Source organism: Drosophila virilis, chromosome 5, assembly GCF_030788295.1.
Source record: "Drosophila virilis strain 15010-1051.87 chromosome 5, Dvir_AGI_RSII-ME, whole genome shotgun sequence".
Taxonomy (NCBI): Eukaryota; Metazoa; Arthropoda; class Insecta; order Diptera; family Drosophilidae; genus Drosophila; species Drosophila virilis.
In genome coordinates this window covers 12,555,726-12,581,878 of record NC_091547.1, presented here as the reverse complement: position 1 = coordinate 12,581,878, position 26,153 = coordinate 12,555,726, and the positions used below count along the sequence as shown (strand labels likewise).

The 26,153-nt window shown below is 43.3% G+C and overlaps 3 protein-coding genes across 4 annotated transcripts; 2 read left to right on the top strand and 1 right to left on the bottom strand.

The window, feature by feature from the left end:
* The first annotated feature begins 4,281 nt into the window (after nucleotides 1–4,281).
* Nucleotides 4,282–8,977, top strand: Achl (La ribonucleoprotein translational regulator Achilles). The gene has a single exon (XM_002050162.4). It carries the CDS (start codon nucleotides 5,109–5,111, stop codon nucleotides 7,755–7,757), a length of 2,649 nt encoding a protein of 882 aa, XP_002050198.1. The 5' UTR covers nucleotides 4,282–5,108; the 3' UTR covers nucleotides 7,758–8,977.
* Nucleotides 8,978–20,178: 11,201 nt separating this feature from the next.
* Nucleotides 20,179–23,654, top strand: lms (lateral muscles scarcer). Of its 2 annotated transcripts, XM_032435961.2 has the most exons (4): nucleotides 20,179–20,561; nucleotides 21,888–22,033; nucleotides 22,099–22,507; nucleotides 22,576–22,745. In XM_032435961.2, exons 1-4 carry the CDS (start codon nucleotides 20,291–20,293, stop codon nucleotides 22,599–22,601), a joined length of 852 nt encoding a protein of 283 aa, XP_032291852.1. In that variant the 5' UTR covers nucleotides 20,179–20,290; the 3' UTR covers nucleotides 22,602–22,745. The 2 variants fall into 2 exon arrangements, with proteins under 2 accessions (XP_032291852.1, XP_002050199.2); XM_002050163.4 differs by having other exon boundaries at nucleotides 20,180–20,561; nucleotides 22,099–23,654.
* Nucleotides 22,875–25,996, bottom strand: Mgat1 (alpha-1,3-mannosyl-glycoprotein 2-beta-N-acetylglucosaminyltransferase). The gene is made up of 6 exons (XM_002050164.4): nucleotides 24,932–25,996; nucleotides 24,444–24,874; nucleotides 24,282–24,386; nucleotides 24,131–24,221; nucleotides 23,904–24,074; nucleotides 22,875–23,844 (listed from the first exon to the last, which is right to left on the bottom strand). Exons 1-6 carry the CDS (start codon nucleotides 25,409–25,411, stop codon nucleotides 23,731–23,733), a joined length of 1,392 nt encoding a protein of 463 aa, XP_002050200.1. The 5' UTR covers nucleotides 25,412–25,996; the 3' UTR covers nucleotides 22,875–23,730.
* Nucleotides 25,997–26,153: the final 157 nt, after the last annotated feature.

Here is a 26,153-nt window from a genome sequence, read left to right as displayed (position 1 = left end):
GACAACCTGTTCCACACACTCGGATCAATCTGCCAGGCCAGGCGGGCTGGCAGCGGCTTCCTGGCCAGTGTAAGCGCGCTTTCTGATTACAATACAATAAATTGTGCTTGGGGTCTGTCAAGGTTGCGATGTTGTCTGAGCTTCATTAATGAAGTGCCGAAACTTGGGCTCGTTGCCGGCACTGGCTGCGCCTGAGTCCGAGCACTTGCAACCACATTTAGCGGGCAACCGGTTCAAGTAGATGCCACCAGCAGCTTAGTCGCGCTTAATGCAGGTGGTGATTGCAACTTGTGGCCAGACAAAAGGCGCTCAGCTTCAAGGCTGCAATGCCCTTGGCTGACAAACCGAGTCGGGCAACAGGCTCCTCCGAACTGAACCTGTTTGCACACTCTGCACAGGCAAAAGGTTCTGGGTTATGCAACAATCCCTGTTTCTAGCCGCTGTTCTCATGACCCAATTTTCAGACAGGCGTACCTAAAATTGGCAAACGTCTGTCATTTAATTTAAGCATCATAAATCGCATAATCCAAAAGGACTTAATGCCCTTTGGGAAATGTTAAATATGGCTTTAAGTTAAGCCACAAATTACAACGCGGCAGCTGTTGGGCTCAGCAACAATTTGTGCCTGCCACATGGACAATAAGTGTGCTACCACGTTTCTCTGCTTTTAACATTGAACTTGGGGTGAACAGCGTCAAGTTTAATATTTTATTTATATTTATTAAATCGTTTTTCTTTTTTTTTGGGTGCTGTCGTGCTTACGTTAGCCAGTTGCCAGCTGGGGCCCAGCCATTGCCTCACGACGTTAACTGTCATGCAATCTAATGAGGTGATTCACATATTGCGGAAAAATATTGGTATAAATAATATAAATAGCATAAAATAAAATATAGTATGCCTATAAATTATGTAAGTACCTATATGACAAAAAATAAATTGATATGCAAGCGAATACCTAAAAACATGTTAAGGAGCTATCCACATAAACGTTACAAATAAGATCTAGTTGGGCATGGCCGACTAGCAGATACCCTAAGCACCCTTTAGTAAAGTTTAAACAACTTCCCAGTAGCAGTTTAATTCGAAATGTGATACGTGTCAGTTTTGTTTAAGTGTATGGACCTCGGTTCCTAGTTCTTTCCTTTTCTCAATATCTGATTTATATTTGTGGCACTTGCCATTTGAGAAAAGAAACACCTTTGATATACTCGACGCAGATCCATCCCAATCCAAAAGGTTTATTTTATGGCTGCTGTAATTATAAATACATCAACATTAATTAGGATATATTTTTAAGACGAACTCTTTGTCCATAAAAAAACTCGTTTATCGATTGTTTTGCTTTCGTGTAAGCTGTTAAATTTAATTATTCGCTGCAGTTCGATGTACTTTTCAAATAACAATATTTACAATTGTTTTTTGTGTAATACTCTCAAAAAGTTTTAACATTTTGGCAAGAGTTCTGCTCACTTTCTTAATCATCAGCATATTGGGTTATTTCTATATTGTTTATTCGATTCGATACCTTTGGGAATTTCCTACACAATCTTTGTTAATTTATACATTTTTACTAAACAAACTGGTAACCAGCTTGTGGCGCAGCTTCAGCTACCACCTACCTCAATGCGAACAATTCGATGCGATTTGATTTGTTTCGCTTTGCGTAGGCTCAAGTGTACAATTCCCAAAAACATAATTTTTGTTGTACGCGCGACGCGTGCAAAATGTCAACAGAAGGACAAACAACAGCAGAAATTAGAGTGTAAAGCTGCTGCAACAACAACAACAACAGCAGTAATAGCAATAAGTAATAATAATTATAATGCTCCGAGCGCTGATCATAAGCAGATCGACAACGACAGCGCCTGGATGACCCTGGGCTATAGCAGCAGCTCCAGCAGAGTGTAGGCATAGCAACAACAGCAACAACAATAACAGCATGTGTGCAAAAAGTAAATAAATGTTAAATAAAAGCAAATAAATGCGTGAACAATAACAAACATGGCCAACAATGCAGCGACTGCGCGTACTTAAAGCCTAAAGTGCCTTTAAGAGCCAATTGTTACTTATTATTTGTCCCACAAACGGGCACCTGACTAGGCCAGAAATTTGGCTTTGAGTAGCTCTGACCTATCCCAACAGATACGAGAAAACGAAAAATAAAACACAATTTGCCAACTTCCTGGTTAGATGGCGAGCTTTGCTGCAGATTAATCTTTCTATGGTACATTTTGATTGACACGCCCTTTTATCTTAATATAATTTTACTTATTTTTGGAGGCTGCCAACAAATTACAAAAAATCATAATATATTATGGTTTTGAATTTATTTTTGATTTCTAAATAAATAAATCATTTGTTTTGTTTTGCTAGCAAATGTTGTTTTTTTTTTTTTTGTTTTGCGGCTATTGTTGTTGTGTCTTTTACCGCAAGGTTATTTTGCCATTGTATTATGTGCACTTGTTGTTGTTGTTGTTGTTTGAGTGTTTCTTAAAAATCATAATTTACTTGTTGGCAAATCAAATTGTATGACTACTCGAAATCAAATGGTCCGCAAATGCCTGTCGTCAATTGCCAATTAATGGACAGCTGACCTTAACGAGCTGCTAGCCGAACTCACATTAGGCATACGCCCCATTAGCCCAATTGGGTAAAAGAGTTCTTTGTGCTACCCGCATACGTACATGGATGTGCGTAATTGGATTGTAAATGTGTGTCAACACTTAAGATTGTATAATTTTATCAGTGCATTGAATAAACAAAAGCGACGTTGCAACCACTGATGCAACCACGCCGACAGCGTTTCATAAATGCCCGCCTGCCACTAAAGGGATTAGAATGCAATGGTGCCCCATAACATAATAACATAACGAGTAGGCAGCTCGCATGACGCAATTTGAGGCGCCTCTGAAAACGCTTTTGAACTTGCACTTGACATTCAACTGGCAGCTGGTGGCGGGGAGAGGAGGGGGGTTTCGCTGATGCCACAATGGATTTGCCTCTGAGCAGCTGTTTTGTAATGAGTTAACGGGAATCGAGCTAATAGAACGACGTCGTTAAAATATTAAATTGCCAAATGGCAAATGCATAGTTAAACAAATTACTGACCTTGTTGCAAAATCAATTTATGAAAGTAGAAAACCAACATGTGTACATTTATTTTAATAATCTATAAAATATATGCGACTTATGCAAAACAAAAAATAATTTATGAAAAATAAAATTAGTTGAATACAAATTTATATAAAATATGATGTATAATATTATATATATTATTATTAATTTATTATTCTTATATTATTAGGCAATTTATTTATTCCATTTTCTAGTTTTTCTGTTAAGACTTCCTCTGCGTAGACGGAACTTCTTGACGCAGCCCAGTTGAGCTGACTAGATGCATACTCCATTAGTGCCTGCTCATTTCCTAACCCTCAACGAATTGTCATTGTTGCGGCGTTTCCTGCTTCCCCATAGATAAATTTTAACATGCTGGACTTGCATGCTGCATTGCAATTTGTTTGACGGCAAATTGGATGCAACAAGGTCGCCCATCGACAACAACAATAACAATCAGAGAGGCAAAACTAAATCAACTGAAGCACTTTCCCAATTTTCGCGCAGCGAGACGGGGCGTCGCGGCGAACGTTGCGTATGAGCAATGCGAGCATTTCGTGATCGTTCGCTGTGCTCAATGCAAACTGGCTGCGAGAAAAGAAACAAAAAGAAAAAAAAAACATTAAATTTGCAAATAAATAAATCGGAAGCACCTCGCAGTATGTGTGTATCTGTATCTGTATCTGTAGCTGTATCTTGCCAGAACAATTTATAAGAAATAAAATTCAAAAAATATATAACAACAACAGGCTGACAAATGCACTAAGCGAATGTTGTTGCTGCTGCTGTTGTTGTTGTTGTTGTTGCCAACGCAACAAGTTTCGTGTGCGGCTGCTGCTGCTGCTGTTGCTCTGCTGCTGCTCTGCTGCTGCTGCTGCTGCTGCTGCTGTTGCTCAGTTGCCAATAAGTTGTTGCCGCTGGCTGCGCAGTCGGCGCAGCTGTCTCTCTGTGTTGTTAGTGTTGTTGTTATCGGTTGTTTCGTGCGTACTTGGACCGCTCAATAACGCCGCTCGACGCGATTGTCGCTGCTGCTGCTGCTGCTGGCGTCGCTGCCGCCGGCAGTTGCGCTGTAAGCACAGCAACAGCGACAACAACAACAACAGCAACAACATGAAAAATACAAAAATTAAACGAAAGCAGAGGGTATTTAACCGACCTCAAATCAATTTGCAATTTCAGTCTATCTCCGCGTTGCAGCGTTGCATGAACTCGCGTACAAAACGGATCGATATTTAACGGCAACAACTACAACAAATACCTGGCAAACACCCTAAAGACAACGGAAATAATTAAGAAACTCGCACGGGCAACTGAACTGAACAAACGGAATAACAACAAATTATAAATACAGCAACAACAACATAAAGCAAAATAAAAAAAAAACCCCCAAATGCATACGAAATTGTAAATTTGAAATTTTATAACAATTTATTTAACAAGAAAAACAATAACAACAAATTGTTGTGGTGCCGTTTTTAACGACTATCAAATGGTGTCGGTGTCAAGCGCGGCCTAGAAAACAAAAACCAGCGAAACACTTGCCCCCGCCCCCGGCCGTGTCTTACCTATAAAAAATAAACCATATTCAGACAGAATTCCAAGCACGTTTAACGCAGGCTGCAGAATTACGCAAAATAAACCCAACGAGCAACAACAACAAACAGCTGACGTTCATTGAACGCCCAAAGTTGAGCGTAAATGCACACAGTGACTGCCAAATGTAAGTGCACCACAGACAGCAGCAGTTGGAGCTGAACTTGAAAGTGAAAGTGAAATTTGCCCCAGACAAAAGCAGGCGGCAGCTCAAGCGCTTATAGATAGAGATACATAGACACAGAGAGGCAGATACAAATACAGTAACAGAGACAGATACATTTACAAATACAGATACAATTGTTGCTGCCGATAGAAATTGGAGCTTTGAGCGATAATACAATTTTTCAGCAGCTTTTGCTGGAGTGCCCAGTGCTCAGAGCATCAGCCAACGTTCCAGGATGAGCGAACAGGATCAGGCTACATCCAGCCGCAGGCCCAGCAGCTACGAGGTCAAGGTGCCGCAGGGACACACCTTTGTTGTCAGCCCCGTGGTGGCCAGCCCCATACTGACAGCGGTGCCCGTTATGAAGCCCGCGACGCCGCCAACGACTCAGCTGGCGGAGGAGGCGGAGCTGGAGGAGCAGCCTTGCTGCAGCTCACAGGCTGTGGTGCCATTGTCCTCTTCGCTGCCGTCAAAGCTGCTGCGTTTGCATGCTAAACGCTCGGCGCAGGCGCTGCTGCATCAGATGGAATCGCTAGATTCGCAGTTTGGTTCCGGATCCGAGGATGCACCAAACAGTCCAAGTGCGCCGCCTATGTCTCCGTCGACGCTGTCGACGCCCAGCGATGATAAGCATCTGGATGTGGGCATGGGCTCGTCAATAGGCGACTCTGAGGAGTCCGAGGAGGATGATGAGCTCAAGCCGCTGGCAGTGGACAATCACATCATAAACGAGCCGGAATTGAGTGAGGGTCAGGCGTCGCCACCAGCTGTGCCGCTTAGCGAGGCCAATCTAGAGAAGTTTCGCAAGCATCACATGGACAACATCTATTTGCATCCCAACTTCAGTTTGGATGCCTCGCCACCACCCGCCGTGGCGCCAGCTAATTCGCCTGTAATGGAAACGCGTCGTGTGCATCGCTCGTTCCTCAGCCTAAAGAAGCCTGCCGAGGAAGAGCCGCAAGCGCCGCCGCCGCCGCCGCAGACAGCCCACGCGGAGCAGCCAGTGGAGCTGGCCAATGAAATAGACACGCTGGAGCCGGCGCTGGTGCCAAGCGATGAGCTGGCCGCGGAAATAGCCGAGGCCGTTGAGTTCTATTTCTCCAACGAGAGCATTCTCAAGGATGCCTTTCTGCTCAAGCACGTGCGCCGCAATAAGGAGGGCTTTGTCAGCCTCAAGCTGGTGTCCAGCTTCAAGCGCGTGCGCCAGCTGACCCGCGAGTGGAAGGTGGTCGGCGATGCTGTACGCCGCAAATCGCGCAAGATCGAGCTGAACGAGCAGGGCACCAAGGTGCGACGTCTGGAACCGTTGCCCAGCTTTGATGAGACCATGCCCTCGCGCACTATTGTGGCCTGCGATCTGCCGCTGGACAAGCTGAGCATTGAGAAGGTCTCCGACCTGTTCTCCAAGTGCGGCGAGATTGCCCTCATACGCATACTCAAACCGGGCATGGCCATACCCGTGGATGTACGCCAGTTTATGAACAAGTATCCGGAGCTGCAGCAGAAGGAATGCGCCCTGGTTGAGTATCTGGAATCGTCTTCGGCACGCGATGCACTCCATCTGGACGGACCGTTCCAGGTGTACGAGATGGTGGCGCCCAAGAAGAAGACGGGCAAGAAGGCGGCCGTTATCCAGCTGGCCGCACCCGTTGCTCGCATGGTGGAGAACTATCGCTACTACAACGACGCTAATTGCGAGCGCACGCGTGGCGGCAGCTTTTCCGGCATGCCCAGCCATGAGCCGCTGCATGATCTGCGCTTCAAGCTGAAGCGCAACAACTCCGACTTCCAGCCGACCTACTATCACCAGCAGCAGCAGCAGCAGGCATATCACCACCAAGCAGCTGCCTATCATGGCCATGGACATGGCTATCAGCACTATCAGCCACGTGGCAGCATTGGCTTGGAGCAGCAGTCGCAGTCGCCGGGTTTTTTCGGCTATGTGCCCAGGCGTTACAGCAATACGTCCACCATCTCGGCCAATACGGCGGCTGCCTTGGGCGAGCCCTCAACGCCGCCTTCTGCTGTCGCCGCGAATAGCAGCAGCAATGTTAATCCAATGCCTGTGGCACCGGTGAGCAGCCTGCAGCGTCGCCTGTCCAACTGCTCAGAGCAGAACTATGCTCCGGACACAGCGGGTCTCTCCATGTCGCGTCGCGTGAGCAACTGCTCGGAGACGGGCGCACCGCAGCGTCGCGATTCCAACTGCTCGGAGAGCTGCCCGTGCTCTAGACGCGTCTCCGACTTTGGCCAGTCGGAGACGTATCGCAAGAGCTCCGTCTGCTCCAATGGCAGCTGCCCGGGCAATGGCGAACGGCGCTACTCTAATGGCTCCATGCAGTTCGAGCGCAGCTTCTCCAATGCCAGTGAAGGCAACGGCTTCTATCGCCGCCCCTCTAACGACTTTAATGTGGACCGCGAGCGCGAGCGTGATCGTGATCGTGAGCCCGATCAGCTGGTGGGCGGCGGCGGTGGTGGGTATCAGGTGTGGCCTCGTCGCTACTCCAACAATTTCCAGCAGCTGAGCAGCAAGCTGGCGGCCTACGACAATGCCCAGTACATTGGCGGGCGTCGCATCTCCACAGACTCCGGCTACGATCGCCGCTGCTCCTTTGGCTCCGAGGGCTTTGAAGGATCGCCGCGTTCCCGCACCGGCAGCTTCCTGAGCAACTACAAGCATGGCGGCGGCTCCGGCAGCGACTATGATGGGCAGCCGCGTTCGCGCACAGGCAGCTTTCTGGATGGCTCGCCGCGCTCCCGTTCCGGCTCGTTTGCTCAACGCGCCGCCGAGAGTCTGGTCCGCACGCCCATGGGACCCGATGGCAGCAAGGGTTTCGGGCAGCGTGCCCGCAAATTTGGCCAGACCATATCGCCCGTCAACTAGGACTGGCTCCAAAGGAATTGTTAACTAATTTTAGTGGGTACATTTTCTTAATCGATTTGTTTTTTTTTTTTGTGAAATTATTAATGGCTGTACACTGTGATGCTGTCCACCTGTCCAACAACCAGAACCAGAACCACAACCAGAACCACGACCATGCCAACGCCCACGCCCACGCTCCCAAGCCCAGCATAGGGCGTAAGCAAAGTTTAAGATACCACAACAAAAAGAACTTAACGAATTTGTATATCATAAGTTTTAACTAAATTAATTCAACCGGGTTGAGAGTAGAAAATGCGGCATTTCTCTTGCACTTGTCCCACTGTGCAGCTACTTATTTTTGATATCTAAAACCCTATAACTTAATGGAATGTTTGAGAAGAAGCAGCACTGCCAGTGATTAGTTTTAGCTTCGATTTCAGATGAAGAAATTTTAAAATTCACAAATATGAAAAACTACTGAGAGTTTCATAGAATGAGAAAGTTGTTCAATACAATTTTTAAATGATAAAAATATTTTAATTTTAGTTACGATTTTAGGTATAAGTATTATGAAGAAGTTATACGACAACTATAAAGTTGAAAATTTGAGCAAAAAACTTTGAGAGTTAGGAGTTAGTAAATGTAGAAAGTCAATTTAAATTCACTTTGATTATTATTTTATTTTTTCTGTTGCAAGTTTAGGCAATATAATAACTAGCGAAGGTCCATGGTTAAAACATGAACTAAGTTTACAGCTGCATCTGAAAAATACTTATGCTGATTGGAAAAAGTGTGCCGCTTAACATAACAAGAATTAAGGAACTTACTTAGAGTCTCAGGTTTATAGATTAGAATTAGTTTATAGTTTAGCAACAGGAATGCCACATTTTCTAGTTTTAACTAATTCTTTATTGTTTTTCTTTTGATTTCTTACATGTTTTTTGTTTGTTTTTATTTGTTTCTTTACTTTTGCCAATATTTTAGCTAGTTTAATAATTCATGTATGTTATAGGCTTAAGAAACTCGGTTGTCCTTGCGAGGAAACAACAAAACGGTTTATTACAGGAGAGAATAAAAATATTTTTCATTTTTAGCTTTTAATTTTCTTTTGTGCAAACATAAATGATAATTTATGTGTTTAAATAGGTGCCAATCAAATGTTAACTTAACTATTTTTATATGCATAACTCTATAAATATATTAAAATATTAATGTGCCTATTGTTAAACTCTGCAAATATATATATATATGTATATTAGAGTATTGTTTTCTTCTCCTATTATTGTTTAAGAGCTGAACTTGAAAGAGGCATCTACAAGGCTGGCCCTCAAAATGGCCCTACTCAAAATGTGTCCCACAAATAATGCCAACTCATGGTCTATGTGAAAGATTGCGCAATTGCCAAACTGAAGGCAAATATTCGCAGCCACTCGAGAACCGTTTGAGGCTCGAAGGTAACTAGGCCAACAAATCATACATAGATACAGATACAGACACAGTCACAGATACAGATATAGATACAGATACAAGCTGTGCTATGTGAAAGCGAAATTGTTTGGCTTGAAATTTTCAAACTCTGATTATCGATTCGCAAATGCGCATTTATGAGCTCAATATTAAATTTGTATTGTGACACACGATCCAAGCAAAATGCAAAATGTGTGCACGCGTGACGCATGCAACGCCAAGTCCAAGTATCTCGAGCCCCTCTCCACCCCTCCCCACGCTGCCCAGCCACGTTGCCAGCCTGCGGCTGAGACGCCCGTAATTGTTAATAAAGCGGCCGTTAGCATTGTTGGCCAGCTATTGGTATTTGTTTGCGGTTGTTGCTGTTGTTTTTTTAAAGCTGCAGTTGAAGTACTTATACTCTGGCACTCGGTATCTTAATCGTTGGCCGTGCGTGTGCGATTTTTTTGTGGTTCCAAGGTATTCGCATGTTTCATTTTTTGTTGTTTTTCGTTGTACTTTATTATTAAAATATTTCAATATCTCTTGCCTTTTTTTTGCGCTGCGCACGCATTGCGCCGCCCACTCCAAAAAAGCCAAAGAGTTGCGGCAAAAAAACAAAAACCGAACTCAACTCGAAACCCGTTTTTTAGCGCTGAACTAATTGTCGCACATTTCTCAAAGCGTGGGCAAAGGAGCTGTGCTCCAGCTTCATGGGTAAATTTACTACGAATGTATCTGTATAAAAGCCATGTATCTATGGGAAGCTGTGCGTGCCGCTTGCATAACTCTAATGTGGTTTAATCTGCAGCCAGATGGAGGCCCCCACATGTAATTTGCGTAGCCGCCGCTTGGGGCAGGCACGACTGAGGCGACGATTATGAGAGCTAATTGAAGATCAGCGCTATTCGATGGTGGGATACCATATTGGGCATATAACTTCCGGCTGAAGTACATTTAAGTATGGTCACTAAATTTAGCAGCTGAACGCAATTTATGCTAATTGTCGAATAAAACATTTCGAAAATGAAAGCAAACGCTGAGAAATGAAAGCTGAATGAGCAACCGGTTCGCGTTCGCATCTGATCAGAACAGAACCTCAAATTAATTAAATGTAATGCAGGCAGGGTTCATCCTCAAACGCATTGTGCCAGGCAATCCAGGCCTTATTTATAAACATTGTAAATTATACGATATAAGAGCTGGGGCCAACAAACAGCGATAGCTCTGCTCAGCCTGTCGATGACATAACCCGACCCGATGCGGTCTCGTCCAGGCCAGTCCAAGCCGCGACTGGATACGCTGTGCATTGAACTGTGCCCGTGATTCGCTGTCGTGGACACCAAATTGAGCTGTTCGACTGCTGTGTTGCTGCCACTTGTGGCGAATCTTGACGCTGACCTTGACATGCGTCTCGCTTTTGGCGCACTGCGTTATCCTTGAGGCGGCTAAAAATGTCTCAAAGCGTTGCGCCACGTCGCACCGCATAACGTTCGCGAATTCAATGAAACTCATCGCCGCGGGCTGTGCGTAGAACGTGCCGTGTGGCAAGTGCTGCTGGCAACAACCTTGACCGTCATTCAACAAGTATACGAAAAAGGCCTTTCGGCTAGTCAGCCATACGACGACAGGCAATGAGAAATTGGACTGCGACTGTTCACATGGCGTATGCGCAATATATTCACTTCCGGCACTCGAACAAAGGTTGCGCCTTTTTGTTTTGACTTGTCATGTGCGAGGGTTTTTCATTTATCTTCAAGTTCAATAGTTAAGAGCAATATCTACCTGCTTGTTGGCAAACAAAGAAAAGTGCGTAGAAATTTCCGCTAAACAACATTAAAATTCACATTTAGTTCGTTTTATTTGCAGCCAATGTGCGTATTTGTTGTATTTATTTCAATCTCAATTGCATAAACAATTCTCGTCGGGTCTGACCTCAACACGTTCTCTCTCTAGCCAAATAAAAATAAATTCACAAATATCGTACAGTCATCAAATAAATAAATTACGATTTTACACTGATGTTCAGTGTATTATTAACATAATTCAGATATTTCCCAATTTGTGTTTCAAATAGAATAACATTTTTCTGGGTGCCATGATTTCTAATCGAATCGGTCTTATGTAATATATACAAATTTTAAGCATATGTGAGCTTGGCTTCGTTTTTTACTATACTTTTAGATTTTAAAATAAATAAAATCAGTAAAATCAATTAATAAACAAGTTATATAAATACTTAGATGATCCGATTGCATTGAGTGACACCAAAAGAAGTGCCTCTTGGGATCACAACAATGATTTCGCCAAGATAGACTTTCTTTCCTGAAAGTAACAAAAGGAAGTTGGAGATCTATAAAAAGATTGGCATTAATTAATGATATTGATATATTCGTACTTGCATATCCTGAGTGTCGTGTGGTAAGCAATTCCCATGGATCAGAGCTATTAACTGGCCAGAGGACACGCAAATCGTCCTGATTATGTTTGCTGTTTTCCTGCGGACCACAAATGAAATTATACATTGGATTCTGACACCAGATTGCATGAATATGAATTGTTGAATGAAAATCTGAAAGTCGTTTTGAGTGATGTCGTTTTGGAACGTCATATCTCCGCGCGAAATTCTGTCGTTTTGGAACGTCATATCTCCGCGGGGAGCTATTACCCGAGATATTAAAAAATATCATCGAAAAAGTTTCGATTTTCGCACCGATCTCGATTTTGAAAAAAATCGTGATGATTTGTCGTTTTGGAAGGTCGTATCACCGCGCGGAGTTATGTCGTTTTGGAACGTCATATCTCCGCGCGAAGTTCTGTCGTTTTGGAACGTCATATTTCCCCGCGGAGCTCTGTCGTTTTGGAACGTCATATCTCCGCGCGAAATTCTGTCGTTTTGGAACGACATACCTCCGCGCGGAGTTCTGTCGTTTTGGAACGTCATATCTCCGCACGGAGCTATTACCGAGAAATTAAAATATAGCATCGAAAAAGTTTCGATTTTCGCACAAACCTCGATTTTGAAAAAAAACGTGATGATTTGGAAGGTCATATCTCCGCGGGGAGTTATGTCGTTTTGGAACGTCATATCTCCACGCGGAGCTATGTCGTTTTGAAACGTCATATCTCCGCACCAGCTATTACCCGAGATATTAAAAAAAATCATCGAAAAAGTTTCGATTTTCGCACAAACCTCGATTTTGAAAAAAATCGTGATGATGTGGAAGGTCATATCTCCGCGGGGAGTTATGTCGTTTTGGAACGTCATATCTCCGCGGGGAGTTATGTCGTTTTGGAACGTCATATCTCCGCGCGAAATTCTGCCGTTTTGGAACGAAATATCTCCGCGCGGAGTTCTGTCGTTTTGGAACGTCATATCTCCGCAAGGAGCTATTACCGAGAAATTAAAAAATAGCATCGAAAAAGTTTCGATTTTCGCACAAACCTCGATTTTGAAAAAAATCGTGATGATTTGGAAGGTCATATCTCCGCGGGGAGTTATGTCGTTTTGGAACGTCATATCTTCCCGAGGAGTTATGTCGTTTTGGAACGTCATATCTCCCCGCGGAGTTATGTCGTTTTGGAACGTCATATCTCCGCGCGAAATTCTGTCGTTTTGGAACGTCATATCTCCGCGGGGAGCTATTACCCGAGATATTAAAAAATAGTATCGAAAATGTTTCGATTTTCGCACAAGCCTCGATTTTGAAAAAAATCGTGATGATGTGGAAGGTCATATCTCCGCGGGGAGTTATGTCGTTTTGGAACGTCATATCTCCGCGGGGAGCTATGTCGTTTTGGAACGTCATATCTCCGCGCCAGCTATTACCCGAGATATTAAAAAAAAAAATCAAAAAATGTTCGATTTTCGCACAAACCTCGATTTTGAAAAAAATCGTGATGATGTGGAAGGTCATATCTCCGCGGGGAGTTATGTCGTTTTGGAACGTCATATTTCCCCGCGGAGCTCTGTCGTTTTTGGAACGTCATATCTCCGCGCCAGCTATTACCCGAGATATTAAAAAAAAAAAATCAAAAAATTTTCGATTTTCGCACAAACCTCGATTTTGAAAAAAATCGTGATGATGTGGAAGGTCATATCTCCGCGGGGAGTTATGTCGTTTTGGAACGTCATATTTCCCCGCGGAGCTCTGTCGTTTTTGGAACGTCATATCTCCGCGCGAAATTCTGTCGTTTTGGAACGAAATATCTCCGCGTGGAGTTCTGTCGTTTTGGAACGTCATAACTCCGCACGGAGCAATTACCCGAGATATTTAAAAAGATCATTAAAAAAGTTTCGATTTTCGCACCGACCTTTTTTGAAAAAAATCGTGATGATTTGTCGTTTTGGAACGTCATATCACCGCGCCGAGTTATGTCGTTTTGGAACGTCATATCTCCGCGGGGAGTTATGTCGTTTTGGAACGTAATATCTCCGCGCGAAATTCTGCCGTTTTGGAACGAAATATCTCCGCGCGGAGTTCTGTCGTTTTGGAACGTCATAACTCCGCGCCAGCTATTACCCGAGATATTAAAAAAAATCATCGAAAAAGTTTCGATTTTCGCACAAACCTCGATTTTGAAAAAAATCGTGATGATGTGGAAGGTCGTATCTCCGCGGGGAGTTATGTCGTTTTGGAACGTCATACCTCCGCGGGGAGTTATGTCGTTTTGGAACGTCATATCTCCGGGCGAAATTCTGCCGTTTTGGAACGAAATATCTCCGCGCGGAGTTCTGTCGTTTTGGAACGTCATATCTCCGCACGGAGCTATTACCGAGAAATTAAAAAACAGCATCGAAAAAGTTTCGATTTTCGCACAAACCTCGATTTTGAAAAAAATCGTGATGATTTGGAAGGTCATATCTCCGCGGGGAGTTATGTCGTTTTGGAACGTCATATCTCCCCGCGGAGTTATGTCGTTTTGGAACGTCATATCTCCGCGCGAAATTCTGTCGTTTTGGAGCGTCATATCTCCGCGGGGAGCTATTACCCGAGATATTAAAAAATAGCATCGAAAATGTTTCGATTTTCGCACAAACCTCGATTTTGAAAAAAAAAAAAAAACCTTATGTAACCCCTTGACATTTTTTCGATTTGGGTCAAAATTTTGAACTAAGCACTTATGATAAAAAAGGAACTTAAATAGCATTACAGAAAAAAGTCGCAATAACAATGTTGTTAAAATGCGAAGCAGACGCGCATGAATGTGTGTTTGTACATATATACAGAAATTCTTAATGATGCTGCTCTATTCAATTGCGCAGTTGCTTATCACTTTGGTTTTTTTTAACCGATCTTTCTGAAATTTTCTACAGTACAGACAGATGGGCATGGCTAGATCGTATCGGCTATTGATGCTGATCAAGAATATACATACTTTATGGGGTCGGTGCTTTCTTCTGCCTGTTACATACATTTGGATTTTGCACAAGTACAATGTACCCTTATACCCATTTTTAATGGGTTCAGGGTATAATATTTGTGTACATTCGGCGTGGTACGAAAGTAGGCAATAGTTGTGTGTATCGCGATATGTTTGCGACTTCCGGTTACGGCCCGAAAGTATGCAATAAAACTTGTGCTTCGGTGTTTTAGGGATCATCAGGGAAGTATGCAATGATTTATTTCAAAAATGATTAAATATGCTAAGTCCACAACTCTGCGAATATTAAGTTGGAAGGCAGCCAGATAATTTTTGCAAAGCACAGTAAATATTCTGCTAAGGAACTTTCGATATGCAATTGAATGCATAAATGAAATATGTCATTATATCAGCTCATTGTATATCAGCTCGTGTATTTGATTGATTAATCCCATCCTTAACAATCTTCAATGACTAAACTGCCTAATTAAAACTCTCTCAGTCTACACATAATTCCCTTTTCGAACTTTTGACAGGACTACATTCCTTTTACCCGCCAGGATGCGACAGTCGCGCCACTCTGACGACAATTTGGAATGCTTCCAATACCCCAACCTCAGGCACAGTTCCTGGCCCATAACCAGAGCCAGACACAGTCACCTACACATGCCACAGTAGACATTTTTATTTACTAGCTGGCGCCTGAGGCGTTCGCTAATTGCGCCTAAACGCCAGCAATAGGCGCCAACAGCATCAGCAGCAACAACAACAACACTTTAAGGGAACAGGAAATAGCTGAACGGGAATGAGGAAACTTGTTTTGGATTACGACTGGGGAGTCGGACTGTGAATTGGTCTGGGCCGTGCGCTTTGTAGTTGATAGCCTTTGCATTTAGTTGCCACATCGTAGCTAATAATAAAAGCTAATTAAGCATTACTGTGACAACACCTGTAAGTTATGAGTGTGTGCGCGTGTGTGCGTGTGTGTATGCAACACTTTCCACAATAAATTGCCACTAAATGTCACTAATAAGTGTCTGCCTCGAGTGAGCTGCAACAAGAGACATCGCAAGCTAGTTAGAGTGAGAGGTGCATAGTTTTTCCAGGCAGCAACTTGCTTTTCTAATTAATTTATGATTTTCCTCACCGCATTAATCTCACTCAAATGCCGGCGGCCGTGTTGGAGGATGTGGGGCGCCTCAAACGCGCACGTTCCCAAATGAGTTGTGGTTGTTGCTTGCCTAAAAAATGTCATGCACATGTGCCCCGCGTGTTGTTGTTGTTGTTGTTGCTACGGTCTTAGGGGCAGCAGCAGCAGCTCATGTTTTCTTAGACATTTATCATAATTTCCAAAGAGTGGCAGCAACATCAAATTATGTCTTTGTTGGCTCAAAAAATGAGCTGCTACGCGGATTATGCGATCTGGGGCAAGCGTGTGGCGTCTCCATTTCAATGCAACAAGTGCAACAGCAACATTCGCCCGGTTAAGACAGCGCTGTCAGCTTAAGTGGCATTTGCCAAAACACTTTCTTGGAAATTAATTAAAACATATGCTCATCACTCAGTACCATAAATCAGGCCCCGGCGACAATTATCAGTTTCAATTTGTGCGTAAAACTGTTTGATATCACAGAGCAGCAACAAGAGCTGTGTCCCAGGCCAATTAGCAGCAGGCAACAGCTAGACCCCAGACAAGAGCAGCAACAACATCGTTTGGTATTGCCTTAACCCTTGTTTCGGGGCGCAATTTGCCGCCACTTTGAGGAGGGGCAAGTTTGGTTGCAGCTCATTAAAATGCCGCCGCGCAATTGTAGCTAAAGTCAAAGAAATTAAGCAAAATGCCGTACAAAATTTCATCGATGCGTTGAGGTGGCAACAGAACAGCTCAACTCGACTCGACTCGACTCGAGTCGACTCGCAATCAAGTCACAACCTGAGGCACGAGGCGTAGTTTTTCCACTGGGGCGTGCTGGCATTTTTCCACTAGCAAACACCCTGTTGCCTGCCTCATCAGCTTCTCAGCCAGCTCCAGTTGTGTCTTGTCAACTGTCGTCCACTGAGTAATTACACCAAATTAATTGCCCAGCGCTGTCAGTGGCGCATTGTCTGCTAATTTTTTCCAATTGCAACGTGCAACGTGCAACGTGCAACGTTTAATTGCCGCCATCAGCACGTGATTATCTGAGAATTGATTGTGGCGTTGCAGTTGGGCTTTGATTTCGTTTTTATACCCTATAAAAAGACGCACACAATTGCCTCAATGGGTAACTAAATGCCACGCCCCCACCCACCCACACACACCACTCCACTTTGGGCGACCATAAAAAACGTTGATTTAAACTGCATGTTTTGTAAATATCTAATTTGATAATTGGTTGTAATTTATGAGTTTTGTCTGCGCGTACAAAACATGCATAAATGACGCCTTTTATGCGCTCGCTTCGCTTCTCAGAACTCCGCACACACACGAAATGAGCGCACATTAAATTAATATGCATTGCTTCTTCTTATATTTCTCGTTTTCTCTCTTTTTTTTTTAATTATTATTTATATCTGTCAGCCTATAAGGCGTGGATATGTGCAGCGGTTTATGTCTTCAGGGAGTTTTTCATGAATGAAATAAAATGCAGCCGTCGCCTAATAAGAAAAAAACGAGATGAGGTAAGTTTTTCGGAAACCGCAAAGGATGCTGAAATCTGAGACTGGAATCCAATTGTAAACAAGCGCTCCATATAAAACTAAAATTTAAAAAATTAAAGTTAATAAAGTTTGTTAAATTGGAAAGAATACTTAATTGATAACTTAGACTAATAATTGATATATGTTTTTTTTTATATATTTATAGTTTGGAAAAAGATTTATTAAAATTTATATGATGTAAATGTACCTAATTTATTTAGGTCACCCGCTGATGATTTTTAATTAACAGACTTCCCAACTATTTTACAATTAATGAAAACGGCTCAAGCAATAAATTATAACAATTTTTATATAAATTCTAGTTAGTCGGAATCTTATTATAATTACAAGTTGGAAAATATTGGAAATAATTTGAATTTGCAATTCACTTATTCATAATTTGTTTTTAAAACCTTATTTTAAAGAAGGAAAACCTTTAATTAAATGAAAAATGTTGAAAATGCAAGTGGTGCCGCCCATGATTGTCCTTCCATGATTGTGTTTGTTGACTTCATAAATTACTAATTATTAAGATTAAATATAACAAAATGTAGGAATTGAAAATTGCTGCTGGATTTGAGCCAATGAGCTCTCGCTTTTTGGTGCAATGCAAACTTTGACTAGGAATTAAGTTTTACTTCAACTTGGCCTCTTTTGATAAAGCGTGGCATCCATATGTAGCCTGCCTGTCATGTTATAGCCAAAAAAGCTGCCCAAATCTTGGCAAAACTAATAAACATTCTAGAGATAACCATTGAGTCAGGTCAAAGTCATTTGCGTTTATGGGTGTAGAAAGAAAGATCAGCTCAGCTAATAAAAACAATAATCAATAATTAAACAGATGGAAAATAGCTCAAAGAGCGAAGATAATTCTTTAGTTGAATTTCTATTGATATAATTGAAATGTTTTCAGAGTCTTCTCCCAATTAGAAGTCCCTGCGACTTGTTGTCTCGTCTTGCAGTCCTTTTTGTTTCTGACACAAATTAGCGTCAAGGCAAACAAACAGCCCAGCAAATGAATCATGCTGAAATTTCGTCAAAGAGTTCAATGCACGCCCGGCCACAAGATGCGGCACAGGCACTTCACCTTTGACGTAATCGGAAACCCAAATACACGAGCAATGGCGTGGGAGTGCCTCGGACAGATGTTTAGTCCGGGGCATTTCTTCTAACTTGAATGCATCATTAGTCGACAAACACACAAAAAACAAAAAAAGGGACAAACAAAAAACGGCGAGTGATACACGCGACTGCGAGCCGGAGTCGGAGCCGGAGTCGGAGTCGGAGACGAAGACGAAGACGAAGACGGAGCCGTGATTTATGTTGCGTGCGCCTGACAAACACTTGAGAAGTGATGATTTATAATGAAGATGCATGCATTCGTATTAATTAAATGAGTTTTTTTGTGACACGGTTGCGCTCCATTTAACGTTAAATGCCAGTGGAGGACGACGACGGGCTCCAAAGTAAGCAGATCCGATAAATGTAGGATTTTTGTATGCATATATATATATGTATCGGGGCATCCAGTTTCGGTATCTGGCCCAGAGGGCCGGCTGCAAATTGGTAATTGATTTGGAATGCCAGTGCCAAGTGGCTATATTCAGGGATCTGGCAGCGGAATTTAAAATATGGCAAGCAATAGTCGAATATTCATTAAGCGCAATTATGAAAATTAAGTTGTCATTTTGATTTGAATGTGGCGGCATGCGGCATGTGGCATGCGGCTCATAAGCAATATGCTCATTAAATTAAATCAAACTGACAGCCAGCCTGGCTAAATAGATGGGCCCAGCCCGTGCTCATTCCTCGATTAGCCCCCCCCCCCCCCGTTACCCCACTGCCAGCTGCCACCACCCTCCTCCCCCCCTTTACTGTCGCTCACTTTCATAGTTTAGCAGCAGCGCCGACTAATTAACGTGCTTTCACATATTTTGCTCAAATTGTGCATGAATAATGAAGACATTATCGCGATGCGATGTTACAGGCTGCTGCCAAAGCAGACACCCTGTATAATTGGCGTACAGCCAATTGCATCAACTATCCTCGGCTAAGGCAATTTTCGATGCGTCTCTCTCACTCGCACTGTTGCCATCTCTTTCGCCTGAATTATGTGTTAATAATTTGGAATTAATGAACGTTTTACATGTTCCTCGAAATCTGCCCAGCCATAGGAAAACGACAAAATTGTTTATTGCACGAAAAGTGCGCCTGCCAAATGGTGGCTAATAAACTGAAACAGAAATATTTATATAGCTAGAATGGGATGGAATACATAAGTACAATGGCGGAATACGAGTTCCCATATTTTGATTATCATAATTAGAGTACATCACAATTCTGTCACGAAAAGTCTTCGACCTCTAGATCAGGCTCTAATCTTACAATAGGACGCCAATTCAACCAGACTCTAAAATATTACAAAAAATAGAGAGAGAGAGAGAGAGAGCATACAAAAATTGAAATACTTGGAATCGAAATTGAGATTGAAATAGAAAAAATTTATGAGTACATTTATCTGCAGGCTAACCCGCCGAAGGGGACATACAACCCACATATGAGTAGCTTGTGAAATATGTTTGCAAACTTATTAAATATATTTAGCGAGGCATCAAAATATTAAATAGCGCTACTTGTAAACAATTAGCCAAAAAATATGACTTTTAATCGTCAGCAGAAGAACCAAAAAAGAGAACAACAAGTCCCAGACATATAGACATTACGTGGACACGCCCACCACACGCCGAGAGGCTGCGACAATTTCACACATGTTATATAAATAAACATATGTGTGGTTTTTCGTGAAGAGCAACATCTTCGAGCGGCCCGACCATTTCTTTCCACTGCATTGCCACAGTTCCGGCGAATGGAAAGAGTCGGCTATATGGCCACAGGCCACGCCCCCGCGAGATCTGTGTTCTACAATACGCAGGATGCGTTCCGTGCTCGAATTCAAATTAGTTTCCGAAACAAGTCGCCGCGCGCTGTTGTGTCTGATTCCGGCTAAGGCTCCATACGAAATATCCGATCCGAACCGATCCGTTCCGATCTGATCCCAAGTGAAAATGAATGCACAATCTGTGGTGCGTCGCCATCCGCACAGTTTTTCGATCGAACAGATTCTAGCCAAGCCCGAGCCACATAGTTCCAGCAATTATGTAGACAAAGCGTCCAGCTTTGAGGTGATCCACGATAATCAAGCCCAGTTGGCGCACGAGAGTGGGCGTGGCAGTTGTGATGTGTCGCGCGTATCCAGTCCGGCGACATCCAGCTGCCTGGAGGACGGCCTGGACGATGCCAAAAGTGATATAGAGCTTGCCTCGGATGATGGCAGTGGTGCGTATAAGACTCCAATTGTAAATCGAACAAAAATCAGCTAGTCACACGGGGAGCTTATTATTGCAGTAGAATGTTTGTGTTGTTCCTCTTAAATGCAATGCAACAGGATAATTGGGTCGTATTTAAAATTGCATATTTAATAAATACTTTTCTTTTTGTCTTCAAAAACGTTCTACTGGAGTATTACTCTTTAGAAAACCCAATACCTTAGTTTAAAACAGCCAAATTGATTAACACGCATTGATAACTCCGACGTGACACGTTCTTTGGTTTAATCAATCTTGGGACACGACTTAAGTAAAAATCGTGATATCAAAAGTATTTATTAAATTTGCAATCATTTGTCTTTCATTCTTTTCTCAACTAGACGAAACTAAGAAACTATCTGCAGCGGGCCTGACTATATAATCTGGCTATGTCCCTAGGTTAAATAGCGTCGGAGAAATTGCGTGCAGATTTGTGAACGATACAAAAATATATACAAATAGTTTCAAATATACAAAATTATATTCATTGCGTACTTGTGGCACAATTTACGAGGATTACACAGAAAATTATAAATTTTTGATGTCGTTTGCAAATTGTCAATCATTTTATATAGAACTCTATCTATTAAGATAATAGATCTCTATCTATTAAGAGGATCATGCCCAGTTAAAATTATATTAGGTAAAGGAAAAAAGACTGGTTGTCAGAACTAGAATTAGAAATCAAAAGACTTTTGCCAAAAAAAATTGATTCGTTAAGGCAGCTCTCCTAATAGCTAGCTTTTAAGCGAAACATAAAGATTAATTATTGGAAAAGTCATAAAAAAAAATAAACATCATTCACCAATATGCATTGGCTGAGTGATCTCGTCTGTCATGTGCGCGATCCACAAACAAATAATCAGAAATTGGCCCGAGGGGCGTCACATAATGGGCCGCCCGCTAATGATGCAAATGTGGGACGGAAAGCCGTCCCGTGGGCGGGCAACTTGGTTGGCTTATCTCATTTTTCGAACGAAAATGTCACTGAAAATCGAAAAATTTATATGACAATTTGTTTACGGTCAAGTCGGCAGAAATGTGCTGCCAAATGGCCAATTAGATGCATTGGCCACAATCAAGATGAAATGATGCCAATTAAAATTGAGCGTCAAGTGTTCGCATACAGGGTGCTCTCGGCGCTGCGACCTTTGCCAATTAGTAGATTGGCAATTGGCAAATTCGAATTAGCCGCAAATTGTTTGGCAGAGCACACGACAATGGCCGCAGTCGATAGCAATTAATGTCTAAATCTGATTCACATACCATGCGGGATGCCTTTTCGTTTGCATTGCAGCGCACGACGATCGCAAGAAGCGTCCACGCACCGCCTTCTCCGCCGCTCAGATTAAGGCGCTGGAAACGGAGTTCGAGCGTGGCAAATATCTATCCGTGGCCAAGCGCACAGCGCTAGCCAAGCAGCTTCAGCTTACCGAGACACAGGTAAGCAGCAGCTGATTCCAATAAGTGTTGGTTTTTTTTTTTTAAGCACTTTGTTCAATTTGTAGATCAAGATCTGGTTCCAGAACCGACGCACCAAGTGGAAACGCAAATACACCTCAGACGTGGAGACGCTCGCCTCCCATTATTACTCCCAGCTGGGCATGGGTGGCATGGCGCGTCCCATGGTTGTGGGCGATCGCCTCTGGCTGTTTAGCCAGACTCCAGCGGGTCCCACGCCCATACAGTCCATCATGTTGAATGGCAGCGGCGCCGCGCCCCCCATGCGTCCATTCGGTCCACCAGCTAGTGCGCCTGGCATGCCGCCTCTGCACGGCTCAAGCGTTATTGAGAGCGCCAGGAATGCCATACTGTCGCGTGGACAACCGCTTAACTTTGCACTGCCTTTTGGACTGGCCAAGCCACCGCCGCCAGCCGGAGGAGCAGCAAGTGCCCCAGCCAGTTATGTGCCGCGCTGTAAGCCGTATCCGAGCAGCTTTACGGACTATATACCGCCACATGCTCACAATGAATCTTATCTTCAGCTGAAGTATGCTACACTGCCGCCTGAAGTGGATGCGGATGCGGGCACCAGCAATGGTCTGGCCGAGCTGGAGCGCGTGTTCGGTGATGCCAATGCCAATTTTCTGCTGAACAAAAACGTGCCAGTCGCCACCAGCAGCATCTCCTGTGGCTATGGACACGAGGGACTGTCACAGGCGCAGCGCAGCCGACGCGCCACGCAATCCGAGTCCGACTGCAGTGACATTGACTGCGAGCAGCTGGACGAGGACGCGGACGCCGTGGAATAGCCACATGAATCAAATGAAAAGTCAGCTTGTAGTTAGTTATCTTTACAATCTATGTTTATACGCCACACACAAAAATATGCTCATATAAATACAAATAGTCATACAGATGTGATGAGTATGTTGTCTGTAGGTTAGTAGCTATCACTATTTGACAGTGGCAGGCACACAGAGTAGTAGGATGTGTGTAGTAGGGGGGTATTTCACTGGGGGAATTTAACGTGTGTGCCTGTCTCCCGAAATGCTTAGAGTTAACTATGGCTATTCTATGTTACATGTTGTGGGTCGGTTGTTGGCTCTCTTTCAAGTTACATATTACACGAATTATAATTAGATAAATCAAAATCACAAAGACTTATGTTTAACGGCCATTACAGACTTTCGAGCTCGATCTGGAGTTGGAGTTCATTCAACTTAACAACTAAATGCTCATTTGTACAGTAAATCAGATCGAATCAGCATTAACAGAAATAACATTGCAATATTCGTCAGCGACTGCTGTGACTATATATAGTATACATATTATCTAATACTGTCAACTTGTCGTTGCTATTGCTTCGGTTACAAATTTCAATTGGCTGTGTGCTTCGAGATGGGGCGGAGGGTACGGATCTGACTATAACATAGAATTGGATCGGTCTCGTTGCACAAGTTTTACAAATTAAATATATACGTAGTTGTAGTAACTGGAGTCTCATCTTAGATCGGTTTAGCACTGGTTGCGAAACATACATTAATTTTACAATTTTAACTAAACTACTTAATGAACAAAATATAAACTTGTAGTCCTATTTTTTTGGTATTGCAAAAAGTTTTCAAACACTCATTTTGATTCGTTACGTGTTACATTGAGCTGAGCTTAGGGTCTATCTAGTAACTAGTTTTGTGATGTTAGCTCCATGACAGGTCATAGCCCTTCCAATTAGCACTAGGCGCTAAATGTACACGTCGCTTATTATAATAGAACGAAACGATGCCATGGTAAGCGGTGCGTGGCACACCACTCTGTCAAAGATAAGATAACTATTAGACACAATACGTTGAGAAATCTGTGAGATGCTAACCTTAAAATCGTCCATGAGCCCAAGCATTCTGGTAATGCGTTTGTACTGATCACGATTATTGTACTGCATGCGCACTGGTCCCTCCATGGCAATGAGATTGAGACGCAGCTCGTCGAAGGTGACCAGGGGAAGCACATACACTTGCTTTAAAAACGTGTTATCATAATTATCCTGCGAAAAACACAATAAATTAGTTGACCATCCACTAAACAGCGGGATGTACGTACTTTTAATAAATAACTCATATTTATTTTGCTAAACTGTACAAAGTCCTCGCTGAGCTTTATGTGTTTCAGATACTTGTCAAAAAACAAACCGCTGAAAGAATATGCAAAACCATATTAATAGTTAATAAGTAAAAGTATTTCAACCACTTACTTTGACACGCCAATCTTGCCAAAAGTGCGTGTCCGTGAGATTTCAGGTCTAATGCAAACGCGATCCTTGCGTTGCTCCGGATGCCGTATCCAATCATCCCAGAAGCTGCAAAGTAGATTAGCATATAATAATTGTGCTCAAACTATTTGTACTGCAACTTACGATTTGGGCCATTTGACAGACAGCTCGCTCCACAGCTCCTTGGTCAGCATCCAACCCAGGCCGGGAAAGAAGTCGGTGCGGTAGAGCAGCTCAGGCTGGGCCGTGTCTATAACGTTCGCCTTGCCATTGTCATTCCAAGCCGAAACACACCAAAGACTTTTATCCTGCTTGAGCAGCTTGTGCGTGCCCAGAAAGTACTCGAAGAAATCGGGTGCCACATTTAAATCGTCCTCAACAATTACCACATAATCAAAGCCAACATGGAAGGTGGTATTCAGTGCCCAGCCATAATGTCGTGCAATCTTGTAATAGCCCTTAAACTTCTTCTCCTTGGGCAGCACTGTGATATCGCTCTGATCGGGCTGCTCTATAAGCGTTAATTGGTTGCCAAATGACTGAATGGCTTGTTTGGTCAGCTCATCGCCGCAATCCTATAGAAATAATTATTTGAGTTGTTGATCGGTTAGCTTGCGCCGCCCAACACGTACCTGGGAAACAATTATGGGAAACTGCTCGATGCTGGGCCGATATTGCACCAGATTCTCCAGACACTTGACGACCGAGATGCGATTGCAGGCAAACACTAGGATGGGTATGACAGGCTCACCATTCGCCAGATATGTTCTAGTCGGTATTTGCGCTGATGTTGCCACTGATGCGGCGTGTGTTGCTTTCGATTCCTGTTCCAGGAGCTCATTTGAGATTTCAGCTGCGACGATTGTTATTTTTGGAGTCGTGGTCACTTGCGGGTCGGTGTACTTGAGTCTCAGAAATTCTATCAGAGTTTGTGATAATCTCAAGCTTTTCGACCGCTCCGTTAATGCCTTTGGCAGTATTTGTTTCACCTGCTGACTTTGGTGCATCGCGTCCAGTTGGCCATTACTATTGCGCAGTAGTATATAATACGTAATGAACGTCCACATGATGAGGAAGCTAATCACCATCACCTGCACCTTGCGCGAACGCATATTGCTGTGTGCTGGCTGAGCCGGGCAGGGAAAGGGGCGTCAAACGTTTCACGTGTTCGTCGTAATCACTTGATATCTCACGCCAGCAGAGCTCGCTGTGGCTAGTGCAGCATCTGTTTGATGTGAATGGCTCGTCGTCTGAGTGAAAATTGAAATTGTTTGTGTTTGTTGAAGCGCCAGGTGCGCTCATGTATTGCGTGCTGTTTTAATCGGTGGGAGTGGAAGCTTTGTTGTTGTTGTTGTTGTTGTTGTTGTTTGGGTTGGTGCTGGTTTTGCTGTCGTCGGTGCACTGGACAACAGCAGCCCTCGCAGCGGCTCAGTTTTGCAAAGTTTATGCTGCTGTCGCACCACATTAGCATCGACTGCTGGCGTTGTGTGACAATGGCAAGGGCGGCTGGCGGTGTCTCTGCTTGGCCGCTACATTTATAAATGGATTACGCGTTATGCACCAGCGCCTGACTTAATGACGATTCGTGTTGATGTGGAAAGCAATGCGCCAGCTTGGCAATATGTTCAAATGCCCAAACCAAACAAAAGCGCACACGTTGCCTGTTTCTCTTAATTGTAAAACTGTGTTTGTTGTGTGATCTACTAGTGGTATTTTAAGATGGCTAACAGTCGGTCACACTTTCCCAGTCAGCTGGCATTTTTTCAATGTTAGGCAACACTGGAGCAGTTATGTTAACTCAAATTGGTACTGTAGAAACTTTAAATCTGCTGTGCTGTGCAGCGAGCGTAATTT

Coding starts and splice junctions, on each gene's coding strand:
- Achl (XM_002050162.4), top strand. CDS start 5,109: ATGAGCGAACAGGATCAGGCTACATCCAGCCGCAGGCCCAGCAGCTAC.
- lms (XM_002050163.4), top strand. CDS start 20,291: ATGAATGCACAATCTGTGGTGCGTCGCCATCCGCACAGTTTTTCGATC. Junction 20,562..21,887: donor TGCCTCGGATGATGGCAGTG/GTGCGTATAAGA, acceptor TTTGCATTGCAG/CGCACGACGATCGCAAGAAG. Junction 22,034..22,098: donor TTCAGCTTACCGAGACACAG/GTAAGCAGCAGC, acceptor TTCAATTTGTAG/ATCAAGATCTGGTTCCAGAA.
- Mgat1 (XM_002050164.4), bottom strand. CDS start 25,411: ATGCGTTCGCGCAAGGTGCAGGTGATGGTGATTAGCTTCCTCATCATG. Junction 24,075..24,130: donor ATATGAGTTATTTATTAAAA/GTACGTACATCC, acceptor TGTTTTTCGCAG/GATAATTATGATAACACGTT. Junction 23,845..23,903: donor GGCTCATGGACGATTTTAAG/GTTAGCATCTCA, acceptor TATCTTTGACAG/AGTGGTGTGCCACGCACCGC.